Genomic DNA, 13,352 nt, shown 5'->3' with positions numbered 1-13,352 from the left:
TCTGTAAAAATATGAGAAGATTAAATAGATAATCTATGCACTTCCAACAATATATAGACACAGTACATTAATGTGTATTGTGGTATTTGTAATAAATAAGTCAGTCATGAAAATAATAAAATAAAACATACACATTTAACAGTGACAACTACAGTTATAGCCCTGTCTTTGTCTGAAATGTAAACCAGAAGCTTACCGTACATTTGATACCTTAAAAGTGAGTCGCAGTCAGTGGTCAAACTGATTCAGTGATGCCAAATGCCTTGCTTATATTGTCTCCTGATCTGTGTATTCATGTCAGGGGAGCAAATTCAAACAATGGGGTTGGCTGCTGCAAAGAGCCCATAGAGATAGTAACTGATTTAACTGCCTTCTATATTTTTGAACGTAATGATTCAAATGTATTAATATTGAAGTTATTATTAATTATGTATTATTAATATACCTCTATATGGACTACTGTGTTCATGGCTTCTTGATGCTTGACTTCTCTTGTTGTATGAACAATCAATAAAACTGTTATAAATAAACTGCAACACAATCACCTGTTTTTTTTTCTGTCCTAATGCACTAGTGTGTAGTGTGAGTTATACTGTATACTTTATTTGTTATTTAGCATATACTACTTGCCAAATGTGGAGAAAACGTTCTTAGAACAATGTCAAACAATCTTAGGAAAAGCAAAGGAGCCCAACAATTACATACAAGGACAGATTATGAAACCAAAGGCCCATGGGCCTGAACATGTAAAAGGCCCCCCCTTTCGCTTGCGTGCACAACTAGTTTTTTTATTTAACAACAATTACTTAATTCACCTCAAAAGGATTTACAGCGCACAGACATTTTTCTAACAGTGCAGGTACACTCAATTAAAGCAAATAGCAAATTAACAAAATACACCTAAACCACAAATAAGAGATACAGCGGGTAAAATTAGTATTGAACACGTCACCATTTTTCTCAGTAAATACATTTCCAAAGGTTCTTTTGACATGACATTACAGGCCATGGCTGTTGAGTGCATTACATATTGTTTCCTTTGAAACAGCTGTGCCTGCAGATTTTAGGTCTTTCAGAAGCTCTCCACAAGTGGTCCTTGGCTCTTGGACAATTCTTCTGATAATTATTTTCACTCCTCTCACAGAAATCTTGCAAAGAGCACCTGGTCGTGACCAGTTGACGGTGAAATTATGTTCATTCCACTTCCGGATTATGGGCCCAACAGTGTTCACTGGAACATTCAGAAGTTTAGAAATGCGTCTGTAACCAATGCCATCAGTATGTTTAAGGTTGCGAAGGTCTTTGAGATAGCTCTTTGCTTTTACCCATCAGGAGATGTTTCTTGTGTGACACTGTTACAGCCGGCTCCTGGCCGCAACATAACAAGGGAGGCAGACAACGAAAAGGTTCACTACAAAAGCACGCGTTTATTAAGTCCATACAGTAGTAATCCACAAGCGACTTCTCTAGGGGTTTTCAGACGTCAGTGTTCCGCGACCTGGAGTCAGTTGTCCATTCATCCTTTTATCCCTTACACCAGGGGTGTCAAACTCAAATACACAGAGGTCCGGAAAAAAAAAAATGGGTGTAAGTCGAGGGCTGGACAGTGGGGCAAGCGCTCCCTAAATTGACGTCTGCTACCAACGCGAGGACAGTGCATTGTGGGACTTGGCAGTATTTGTGGTGCATTCGATATACCAGCGGCCGCGGCAGACAAGCTCTGATAGATAAATAGATAGGAAATAGATGGATACTTCATTAATCCTGAGGGGAAATTAGGCAAGCCAAATAACATTTCACCGTTGCTCATTCAAATCAATGGAACTTTTTGCAACATTCTGAGGAGCTGGCGGGCCAGATTAAATGCCTTGTTGGGCCTGATCAGGCCCCCCGGCCTTGAGTTTTACACATGTGCTTTACACCAGGGTTTCCCAACCCAATGGAGCACTATCCATTGGGCCGCGAAAATATTTCTGATTTTTTTTTCCCCCATTGGTGGGCCGCGGAGCAAGTAACTGATTTCAAATTGAGAACAATATTAATGAAGGACGTCAAAGTTAACGCGTACATCTATGATATTATTGTGGCAGAGATTAATGTGATACAAATATTTGAATGCAACGCAACTTTGTTTACTTCCTGTGTGCGTTGACCCCTGATACGAAACCGGCGCGTGCCTGTAGTCAGTTAGGCAGGAGCGACCGAGACTGTAGTGAAAGATGGATAGAGCTTAGGGACTGTTTGGCGGAAAGTTTCTGTTTAAGAGGCAAAATGACGGAACAATCGACAAATTTAAAGTTGTATGTAACATTTTGTCAAGCTGAATTTAGCTGCAAGCAACTCGTCCTTAATGCAAAGCACCCGACTGAAAGCAACCCCAGGTTAGATGGTTGCCAACCCACACTCCTTTTCTAGGAAAATAACTAGACCAGTCCGTGAAAAGGTTACCACTGCTGTATCAGTTTGGGTTGGTGGTGACTGTCGGCTCTTGGGACGGTGGGCTGACTGAGGTGTTCCGAATTGCTTCAGGGGATAATTGTTACAATTTACCGTCGAGTGGCAGCATTGTGTTTCGCATATATTCCTTGCTTGACGGCGAGAGAGCACGAAAAAAATACCATTAAACAACAGTGTCTAAAATACACGCTGTCTGAAGTGATTACTCCTAAATTTATAGGATTCGACGGACGTCAGTAAAGTTGCATTCGTGCTGTTTTTGTGCGTTATCATTGGAGTGGATATGCTTTTCTGTGGACAGCTACCAACTCAAACGACTGCCCAGGAATGATTGGTGCTAATTATGTTGATAATAGAGCCACAGATTTAATTCATTATTTAAATTATTCTAATCATTATATTGACCTATTTGAACCTATTTGTTTTCATGTCTGAAGCATCACCTATTTTAATCAGCCCTAGCTGAGTGGTCTTGTTTGCATGTTCCTTCACTTGTTTTGAGTACATGTTATCTTTTGGGTCTTTTCTGGTTTGATTTCCTTGCTTGTTTGCTGTGCACAAATAGGCCTAGGCCAACTGCAATTCAGTTCTCTGTGTGTATTTATGTTGTTTTCTGGTGCACAATACAATTTTGATGCAATATCTAGAGTTAGATTTTCTTTTATTTATTTTTAGGCTTCCACCTGTGGTAGGTGCTGATGTTGTTTTTTCTCACACATAACAATTGCTTATTAATAAGAATGAATGGAATATAGATTCAATTAGCCTAATGGAATATAGATTCGCCAAAATAAGCGGGGTGTCTGTTGGGCCCCAACCTGTTACAAATACAAAAAGTTGGGCCTCGGAGTCGGAAAGGTTGGGAACCCCTGCTTTACACCATACCAGGTGTAGGTTATCAGGCATCAGTCGTCCTAGAGGCCATGAATGCACATTGCATCTCGGTAGAGGCGCAGTGGTTCAGACACCTTGGTAATAAAACACCTTTTTGAAGGCCATCAGTTATGATATTAATTTGCACTGACAAGGGGCATTTCTAATTACTGATAGATTTCAGCTGTTTTCTTGGCTTTCCATTCCTTTTTTGCATCTCCCTTTCTTCATGTGTTCAATACTTGTTCCCTGTGCTTTTACTTTTTACATTACTGCACATAACTTAATGTCTGAACTATTGAAATTTCATGTCAATAGCACCTTTAGAAATATATGAACTGAGGAAAATGGTGACATGTTCAACACTTATTTTACCAGCTGTACATAACAGCTACTTCACGCAGAGGCTCTGGCTTAGGGGCCCCCTGAGCTCAAGGGCCTGGTAGGCCTGTTCGGTAATCCATCCCTGATTACATATATGTCTTAGACAGTTAGTTAGGCTTCATGTTTTGTACAAGCTTTGCCCTGCCATCTAACAATCCCTGTCACAGGTTGGCTAAAGATGAGGCTTTATATAGAGTATTGGCTAATGTCTGTTCATGTTAGGTGGTAGCCACAGATTTTCTTAGCGCTGACCCTCTGTGATCTGCATTAGGTGGCATCAATTTCAAAGGTCAGCTATGTCAGGAATTGTTCTTTAGCCCAAGGGTAATCAGTGGCCTTAAAGCCTAAGGCATGATCAAGCCCAGGAAGTTACAGTGGAAACACAACAAGCGCAAAGAGCCATTGCAGACACACAAGACACAAAACAGATTTAAATGTATTTAGCGCCACCTAATTCATTGTTTGCCTAATTATTAGGCACTGCCTGGGTGTTGTTATAAAGAGTTTGCTCAGTCTCAAGTTTCAGGGGAGAATGATGTCTTACTTTATCCTCGTACTATCTTGGGTAGCTCAAATCATGTTTACATCATTAGTTTGCCTAAGGGTGCAGCCGAAGTTAGTGCTGCAGAGGCTACTGTCTCTGATCAGGTAGCCTGTGATCTAAGATGGAAGCTCTTGACTTGTCCTCTCTGTCAAACCAGGATCAGAGCCAGGTATGATCAGTAGTTTGTAAATATAGGTAATTTTTTGCTGCTCATGGCAGTGGGGTTGCACCCGCCCTCATCTCCCACAAGATTCCACTTCTATATGAGGATCTTGTCCGGCAGCGCTTTAGGCGATTGCCTCCCTCTGAATATGAGGTGGTTAAGGCCCATATCCAACAGCAATCCAGGAAGGTTGAGGCCCCTAAGCCCCTACCTCCCCCCCCCCCCCCCATTGTCCTCATCAAGAAGAAGGATGGCAGCCCAGTAAAACATGAAAGGATGCATGCTCCGTCTCGCATCGAGGAATCCTTGGATGCCCTTTCCGGGGCACGCTGGTTTTCCAAACTTGATCTGGCCAGTGGATACCCCTGCTTCCCTTGCCCATTACATGTCTCCGATTGTGGATCCTATCAGCTGGGGAATAGAGGCAAGGGTGGAACCAGCTCAGTAAGATGAACCAGATCAAGGTCCAAGAAGGCCCGGACTCCTTTTTGTCCCTCAAACAGTGCGATCCCAGGTGCTTCAGTGGGGGCACTCCACACATATCACTGTTCACCCTGGATCCCAAAGGACCTTTGAATTTTTTTCAGGGACGTTTTTTGTGGCCTGGTATGGCAAAGGATGTAGTGTGTGTTGTGGGGGCCTGCTCTGTTTGCACCCGGAGTAAGAATCCACACCAGCGACCCCTGGGGCTTCTACCGCTACTATGTTTAACCAGCAGAACTACGGTCCTGTCTCCCAGCAGCCCAGTTGCGCTGGTCCTGCTCTGCCATGCCCCCAAGTAGCACTCAGTGGCTGTGTATATATAGAGATATAGAAGGGGCGCTAAATATTCGCCGGACAATTTTTTTTTTTTTATAATTGTGTTTTTTTTTTCTCTTTTTTTTTCGGGCGCATTCTTTGGCGCTCCCCCTCTAGATAGCGCTCTAGGCGGCCGCCTATACTGCCTGTAGGAAAGTCCGCCACTGCTAACATCAGTATGAACTATTTGTGCTACATTAGTTATGCCTGTAAAGTGATTCCAGTTGCGGGAAAGAGTGGTGCTCCAGTCCAGGCACACTTTTACAACACCATCATCCCTTCACATTTTGGTAGAGAATTACACCGTTTTTTGCCGACTTCTCCATGTGGACTCTCCGGCCTAACCATCAACCCTGGACTTTCTTAAGGATAGCCTACAGACCAGACTTCCTCATTTAAACTCATGTTCATGCCTTCATATTTGTGATACATGACATACATAAGAATACAAATCCACACTCTTTTTAAATTTGATCTGAAGGGAAACATAGTCATAACAACTTATAATAGTCATAAATAAAAAAAAAATATTTAAATACCGGCGTTGATTTGACTGAATAGAAAAATTCTACCCAGAGTTTAAAGAGGAGACTTGCTTGATTAAAACAGATCTTGAAGAGATTATCTATTGTACTGTATAATACACTCCACATGCTTTGTACAACTTTTATTATAGGCATTTTAAACACATTAAACCATATTCATGAAAGTAAACATTGTTAGATCACACTAAATCTGCACAGAAATTAAGAGATCAGATGAATTAATGTAATTTGTATATTCACCGTTTTTACCCAGTTTATACTACGCCTCTCATCTCCATTTACTGTCAGATTAAAATCAAAGTGTTTTATTTGTGTCACGATGCAAATTTGTGATTCACCCTTAATTAAAGAACATACATGATACACAAAACACATATTTAAAAAAAAAAAAAAAAATCTGTGTTTTCCCATAATGTCACTATACACCATAACTGGTTATGCTTTTAATGAGTCTCTCCCACTACATATTCAGAGTCTATGAGGACTGTCATTTGAGAATAGCAGCAATGGAGGACTTGTTGTTGAGCTTTATTACACTGAACCAGCGGGCCAGTGCCTGTTTGATCTCATTTGTTCTGAAGCAGTAAATGAAGGGGTTGACAAGAGGGGGAAACAGACTGTAGAAAAGGATAAGCGTGATGCGGAGGTCTATGTTGATATAGAGACCAGCCACATCGGAAATATAGACAATGCAGCGCGGCAGAAAGTAAAGAGCGATGATACACAGCTGAGTGCTGCAGGTGGAGAAAGTTTTCCACCGGCCCTTTGAACTGGCTATTCTTGCTACGCTAAAAATGATGTGAATGTAGGAGTAGATTATGAAAGTCAGGGGTATCAGAAGCACCAGCATGGCTAATGTGAAGGCAACCAGTGTCGCATAACCGTGGTCAGCACATGCCTGTGTAACAATGGAAATATGATCACAATAACACTGAAAGATTTGATTTGGTCCACAATATGGAAGCCTGTAGTCATAGACGGACATGATAGCGGGGGTAACAAAGGAGAAAACCGAGGCAACACTATTGAGGATGGTCATGGTGCGATTTCGCATAACCACAGGATATCTAAGAGGAAAACATATCGCTATGTAACGATCCAAAGCCATAATCCCCATGATGTAAGAGTTCATACACCCAAAGGTGTGAATCAGTACCATTTGTGAGAAGCACACATTGAAGGATAGGAATTTGTCATCAAACCAGTAGCGTGAAATTATCTTAGGCAGAGCGACAGTGCTGAAGCCTATGTCAGACAGAGCCAAACTCAGCATGATAATGTACATAGGTTTATGGAGGCTGGGCTCGTGCACAAATGTTATCACTAAAACAGAGTTCCCTACAACTGTGGTGACGTACACAAGACAGAGTATGAATGCCACCCAGCCATAATGATCAGGGTGGAGTCCAGGAAAGCCGACAAGAATAAACTCTTTTATTCTGAACTCTGTCCAGTTGTTTCCCTCCCACATTCTGTAAAAATATGAGAAGATTAAATAGATAATCTATGCACTTCCAACAATATATAGACACAGTAAATTAATGTGTATTGTGGTATTTGTAATAAATAATTCAGTCATGAAAATAATAAAATAAAACATACACATTTAACAGTGACAACTACAGTTATAGCCCTGTCTTTGTCTGAAATGTAAACCACAAGCTTACTGTACATTTGATACCTTAAAAGTGAGTCGCAGTCAGTGGTCAAAATGATTCAGTGATGCCAAATGCCATGCTTATATATTGTCTCCTGATCTGTGTATTCATGTCAGGGGAGCAAAGTAAAACAATGGGATTGGCTGCTGCAAAGAGACCATAGAGATAGTAACTGACTTAACTGCCTTCTATATTTTTGAACGTAATGATTCAAATGTATTAATATTTAAGTTATTATCAATTATGTATTATTAATATACATCTATATAGACTACTATGTTCATGGCTTCTTGATGCTCGACTTCTCTTGTTGTATGAACAATCAAATAAACTGCAACACAATCACCTGCATTTTTTTTCTGTCCTAATGCTAGAGAACACCAGTGTGTAGTGTGAGTTATACTGTATACTTTATTTGTTATTAGTGTGCTTGCCCGAAGGGAAGCACAGTATTGTTATCGTCAAGTTTTCTTTATTAGTATGCTTGCCCGAAGGGAAGCACAGTATTGTTATCGTCAAGTTTTCTTTATTAGTGTGCTTGCCCGAAGGGAAGCACAGTATTGTTATCGTCAAGTTTTCTTTATTTATTTATTTATTCCGTACGTTTTTCTTGCAGCTAACTACTCCTCGCCCGATTGAGCTAGAGACGCCATTCAAACACCAAAACGTCCGGCCCGATCCGGTGCAAGCTGCTATGACTTTTCGTGGCGGTACCCATAGACATGTATACGTAGACGCCGCCTCCACTGCTTCTCGGCGAAACGCGTCGCCGCCATATTGTTACAGGAGCTCTCTGACGTCAGAGGTCTGTCAAACGTGTCAAACAACCGCAAGTTGCCAGGAGCTGCGGTTTGTCTGGATACAAATCACGATAACCTTTTACATTTCGCAACCAATTTCATGGAGTATTCAAGGGTTTATGCTCTACGTGAAGTGTGTGAAAAAGATTTGCCTCTACATTACTTTGAATCTCGCTAGTTAAATCGCCAGTCATTCATGTGCATGGGTCTATGATAAACGCGCACCTGTCTTGCACAGCTCGTGCACTTTGAAAATACTGAGAAGATCTATAAACTATCGAAATAGTGCTTCTTTAGTTACTAGGTATTGACCATCATTAAGAGAAAGAGCATACATCAAATAGTGAGAAACTGGCAGTCAGTGTGTTTTTCATAGTTTAATAGTTCCTTTTCAAGTATGTGCATTAAGAAACCTTGAACAGTGCAATTGGCAATACACAGTTATTTCACAAATCAACATTACAAAAAAAGCTATATATTTCTATAGCAGTAAAAATATACACATCTCAATATATACATACACATCTCAATAGTTGAACTGTAATATAAATAACATAGCATATATATAATACAATATAATATAATGACTCAGTATAATGTGCAATGGAATAACATATGATATATATAATATGTGATACAATATAATATAATGTAATATATTTTAAGTATAGGTATATATTCATATTATATAATATATATATATATATATATATTTGTACATTTGTACAAGTTGACATATACAATCATGCTCATAACATTTTCAGATCTATGCAGTGCAATTGACACAATATAGAATTTCACACAATATATGATATAATATAATAATTTAATCTAGGCTAGAACCCTTTAAAAAGTATCGTATTTTTTCGACTGTTGCCAGTCTGTAATTGCAGCGTGCTCAGTTTTGCAATGTGGTGCAGCCTGATTTTGTGGAATATGAATATATACCTATACTTAAAATATATTATATTATATTGTATCACATATTATATATATCATATATATGTTATTCCATTGCACATTTCTTAATGCACAGTCATTCATTTCTTAATGCACATACTTGAAAAGGAACTATTAAACTATGAAAAACACACTGACTGCCAGTATTTCACTATTTGATGTATGCTCTTTCTCTTAATGATGGTCAATACGTAGTAACTAAACAAGCACTATTTCGATAGTTTATAGAGCTTCTCAGTATTTTCAAAGTGCACGAGCTGTGCAAGACAGGTGCGCGTTTATCATAGACCCATGCACATGAATGACTGGCGATTTAACTAGCGAGATTCAAAGTAATGTAGAGGCAAATCTTTTTCACACACTTCACGTAGAGCATAAACCCTTGAATACTCCATGAAATTGGTTGCGAAATGTAAAAGGTTATCGTGATTTGTATCCAGACAAACCGCAGCTCCTGGCAACTTGCGGTTGTTTGACACGTTTGACAGACCTCTGGCGTCAGAGCGCTCCTGTAACAATATGGCGGCGACGCGTTTCGCCGAGGCAACGGGCTGAAGCAGTGGAGGCGGCGTCTTCGTATAGCCTACATGTCTATGGCGGTACCCCTTGCCACTCCTTTTTTATTCCTCTTTTTCATCCCCTTTTTTCTCCATAGACTTGCATGGCAGAGCTCTCTGCCATTATGACATCATGATAGGGTCATTAAACTGGCTTGCAGCTGTGCTTCTCACTGACACCTCCGCCAAATCCAAGGAACCGCATTTTCTCTGTCCCTCTCAATTCAACTTTGAAAAAGAATAAGAGGAACCGTATTTCTCTGTCCCTCTCAATTCAACTTTGAGAAAGAATAAGAGTAAACCCTTAAACTGTTTCTAACCTAGCTACCGTATTTCCACTTCGTTAAGGTGAGTTGAATGGCAGCATTTTCAGTGTACTGACTGAAATTTTAATGGAAACTGATAGTTAGCCGTAGCAGCTAACATATAAATTAACGTTACGTTAACGTTGGATACGCCATTTTCCTTAATTCAAGTTGTGAAGTAAACCTTTGAAGTAATTCATGAATTTAGTTGTGTGGATATAGTGAGTTAAGGCTTGTATTCCCACTACGGTAACGTTAGCTGTGTTAAGCAGAGCTATCCTAGCTGTGTTAAGCAGCTGTAACATCTGAGTACGGGGCTAAAGGCTAACTAACACTACGTAACGGGAGTATCCACTGGCAGTTTCAGCTAGCCGTAACGGGGGATCATTTTCCTTAATTGAAGTTGTTAAGTAAACCTGTGAAGTAATTCATGAATTTAGTTGTGTGGATATAGTGAGCTAAGGCTTGTATTCCTACTACGGTAACGTGAGCTATCCTAGCTGTGCGGGGCTATGCAAAAGTTGCTTATACTGAAAGAATGGTTAACTTGTTGTGGCCGATAGCGTGAGTTAACATTAACCCGTGTCCTGGGAGTAATGATTCATGAGAGACCTTGAATCATTAGGTTAACTGAAAAACGTTTGAGGATGTAGCTGTTGTAGTGTGCTCAGTTTTCGAAAACTAGACTGAAACTAAGAAGGATAACTATGACTAAATGTGACTAAAACTAATATGCACTGAATCTAAAATAGCTGCTGAATCTAAAATAGCTGCCAAAATGAACACTGAGATGTATTAATTTTGGCAGCTATTTTAGATTCAGTCTTAAGACAAAAATGCATATTAGTTTTAGTCACATTTAGTCATAGTTATCCTTCTTAGTTTCAGAAGAGGTTTTTCATGGTTGCTAGCTCTAATCAGATGTACTATAGGCTTATAAGAGAAGACTAACTTTTTATGCCAACGAACACCAATAACTAGAACTAATTTGACAGACTATAAACCAATGTGATACACGTGCTCTCTAGCTATACAGTAAAAGTGTTGCTTACGTTAGATACTAGACCTACAGTCTAACTCTAACTGCATTAAGTCAAACAAGCTATATCTTACAATAAACTTTAAGTAAAGCTGGCTATGTAAGATACTACTAATAACAATTAATAAGAGGTCAACCAAAGCGTTGTATGAACAAATGCAGTAATTTGATCAATTTACCAGCTAAATTGCTTTGGAATAACTGAACATGAATGGGGTTAAACGTTGGAAAATACAATGTTTGTAACTATAGGTCGCAAATGAGTATGACATGCTTTGCTTCCGCGTAAAAAAAACCTGCTGTGCTCCTAAATTTCTTTGTGTGCTCCTAAATGTTTTCATTTAGGAGCACATGTGCTCCTTGGGAAAAACCTTAGCGTAGAGCCCTGCAAATACTCTACTTTTTTTCTCTCTCCTTCTTTCTCTCTATCCCTCTCACTCTACTTTCTCTCACACTCCATCTCTCTGCTTCACTTTTTTTTCTCCTTCTTTCAATATTTTCCCTCTTCACTCTCTCTTTACTGTCTTTATCCAGAGCCACTCTTGTTCACTCTTTCCACTCTTCTTTCTTTCTTCCACTCTTCTTTCTTTTCTTCTTTCCTTCTTCCACTCTTCTTTACTTTCTTCACTCTTCTAGGAGACTAGGAGGGGAAGAGACTAATTCCAAGGCACTTGTTCTCCCTGTCATGGCCGCAACAGAGCAAGCACACTCTCGCAGTTCGTTCACGAAACGCATTCTAGTTTGTATTCTTTTGCTATTTTTGTCAATAAAAGATTATTACATGTAATGGATGGAACTATGTTAATGGAACTGGTTTGAGGTTAATATTTCCTTGGCTGAACTGAATTGTAGTCAGTTATGAGTTATTTGAAATTGTTCTCTGAGGTGGATTGAGGTAAATATTTCCTGAATTCTGAGAACTTTAGCAAGAATACTTGTATGGTCATTTCGCCCATGCTATAATGTTATTGAAATTAAGCTGAAATGACCCAAGCTCTGTGGAAATCATTTGGAGACCAAAAAACTAAGGTTTTGTCAGATCATTTCGAAACACTGTTAATGACTTAAGGATATATGAATCAAGTGCCTTGTATAAATAATTACCTTGTATGGATCATGTGCTTATGTAAGCAGGAACATGGCTTTTCTCTGTTTCTGTGTGTTTGTAACTTAGATCATTAAGTGCCACATAATCTGCATAAGTGCATGTTTGGACCAGAGGTGATAAGAAGGGTCAAACTGTGCTTCTAAAACTGACATCCTTGCAAGACAGAAAGCATATTAAGATGACCTTGGATGTCAGAGACCCACCACGTGGTTATCCCTGCTGACAAAAAGTTTTGGCGCCAGAGAACGCTAAACTTCTATCTATATAAACCTTGTTTGATGTGTTTAATATTGCTTCTCTCTCGTCTGTTGCAGTCTGGGAGTGAGCTCGTGCCTCTTTCTGACCTGCCGGGACGTGGGTGAACCAGACGAGCTTGTTGTTGTTGTTTAATAAATATACACTTATATGCAACTCCAGAGTCCTGCGGTAACTTGAGTGAATTTTTCACCTAACAAGTTTAACATTGCATGTATGTACTATTTGACACAAATGAGAAGTGTGAAAATGTAGCAGTATTGATGTATCAATATGAACCAGTTTATTGAGTAAATTGCACTCCCTTAGTTTATGCAACAGTTGATGGAAAGTGAACCCAAAAAAAATCTAATATGATTTATGTTCCCCACACACAAACACAACAGTAGCTCACTGATACTGAGTGATTATGCAAAACAGTCACAGGAGAAAGCCTATCAGAACAGGAATGTGTACAGTATATTACTTTTTTTCATTTTGTTTTTAGATATATTCAGTAGACATATTACATAACATTGGGTTGTTTGTGTGTTTATGTGATTTGCTTAAAAAAAATATAGAATGATCTATAGATTCGTATTTGTTAAATGAATAAGATGCTTGTATAAAAAATGATTTATTTAGGAGGATTATGTTGATTCATTACTAATATTATTTATTACTATGTGTCTGGTACAGATAAACAAGCTGGACAGTCATAGGTAACTAGTCATTCTGGACAGTCGTTGTGACAATGTAGTTTGCATATATTTGTTTAAAAAATGCAATAAATTAAACTTATGTACGTATATATATGAATGATGTTGATATTGAAATGAATCGTTAAAGTACAATTTCAGATAATTGAGAGCATCATAAGAGTATTAAGTCACTCTGTGTGCACAAATACAATATGCTTTCACTCAG

The 13,352-nt window shown here is 39.1% G+C and overlaps 1 protein-coding gene across 1 annotated transcript; it reads right to left on the bottom strand.

The window, feature by feature from the left end:
- Nucleotides 1-6,251: 6,251 nt before the first annotated feature.
- On the bottom strand, nt 6,252-7,235 carry LOC308382932 (olfactory receptor 2AT4-like; the record flags this gene model as incomplete). The annotated part of the gene is made up of 1 exon (XM_080860474.1): nt 6,252-7,235. The coding sequence occupies one exon, from the start codon at nt 7,233-7,235 to the stop codon at nt 6,252-6,254; it is 984 nt and encodes a 327-aa protein (XP_080716600.1).
- Nucleotides 7,236-13,352: the final 6,117 nt, after the last annotated feature.

This window comes from Sprattus sprattus (assembly GCF_963457725.1).
Source record: "Sprattus sprattus genome assembly, chromosome: 1".
NCBI classification, from domain to species: domain Eukaryota; kingdom Metazoa; phylum Chordata; class Actinopteri; order Clupeiformes; family Clupeidae; genus Sprattus; species Sprattus sprattus.
Note: the sequence above shows the minus strand (reverse complement) of the source record. Positions and strands in the feature narration are given on the sequence as shown.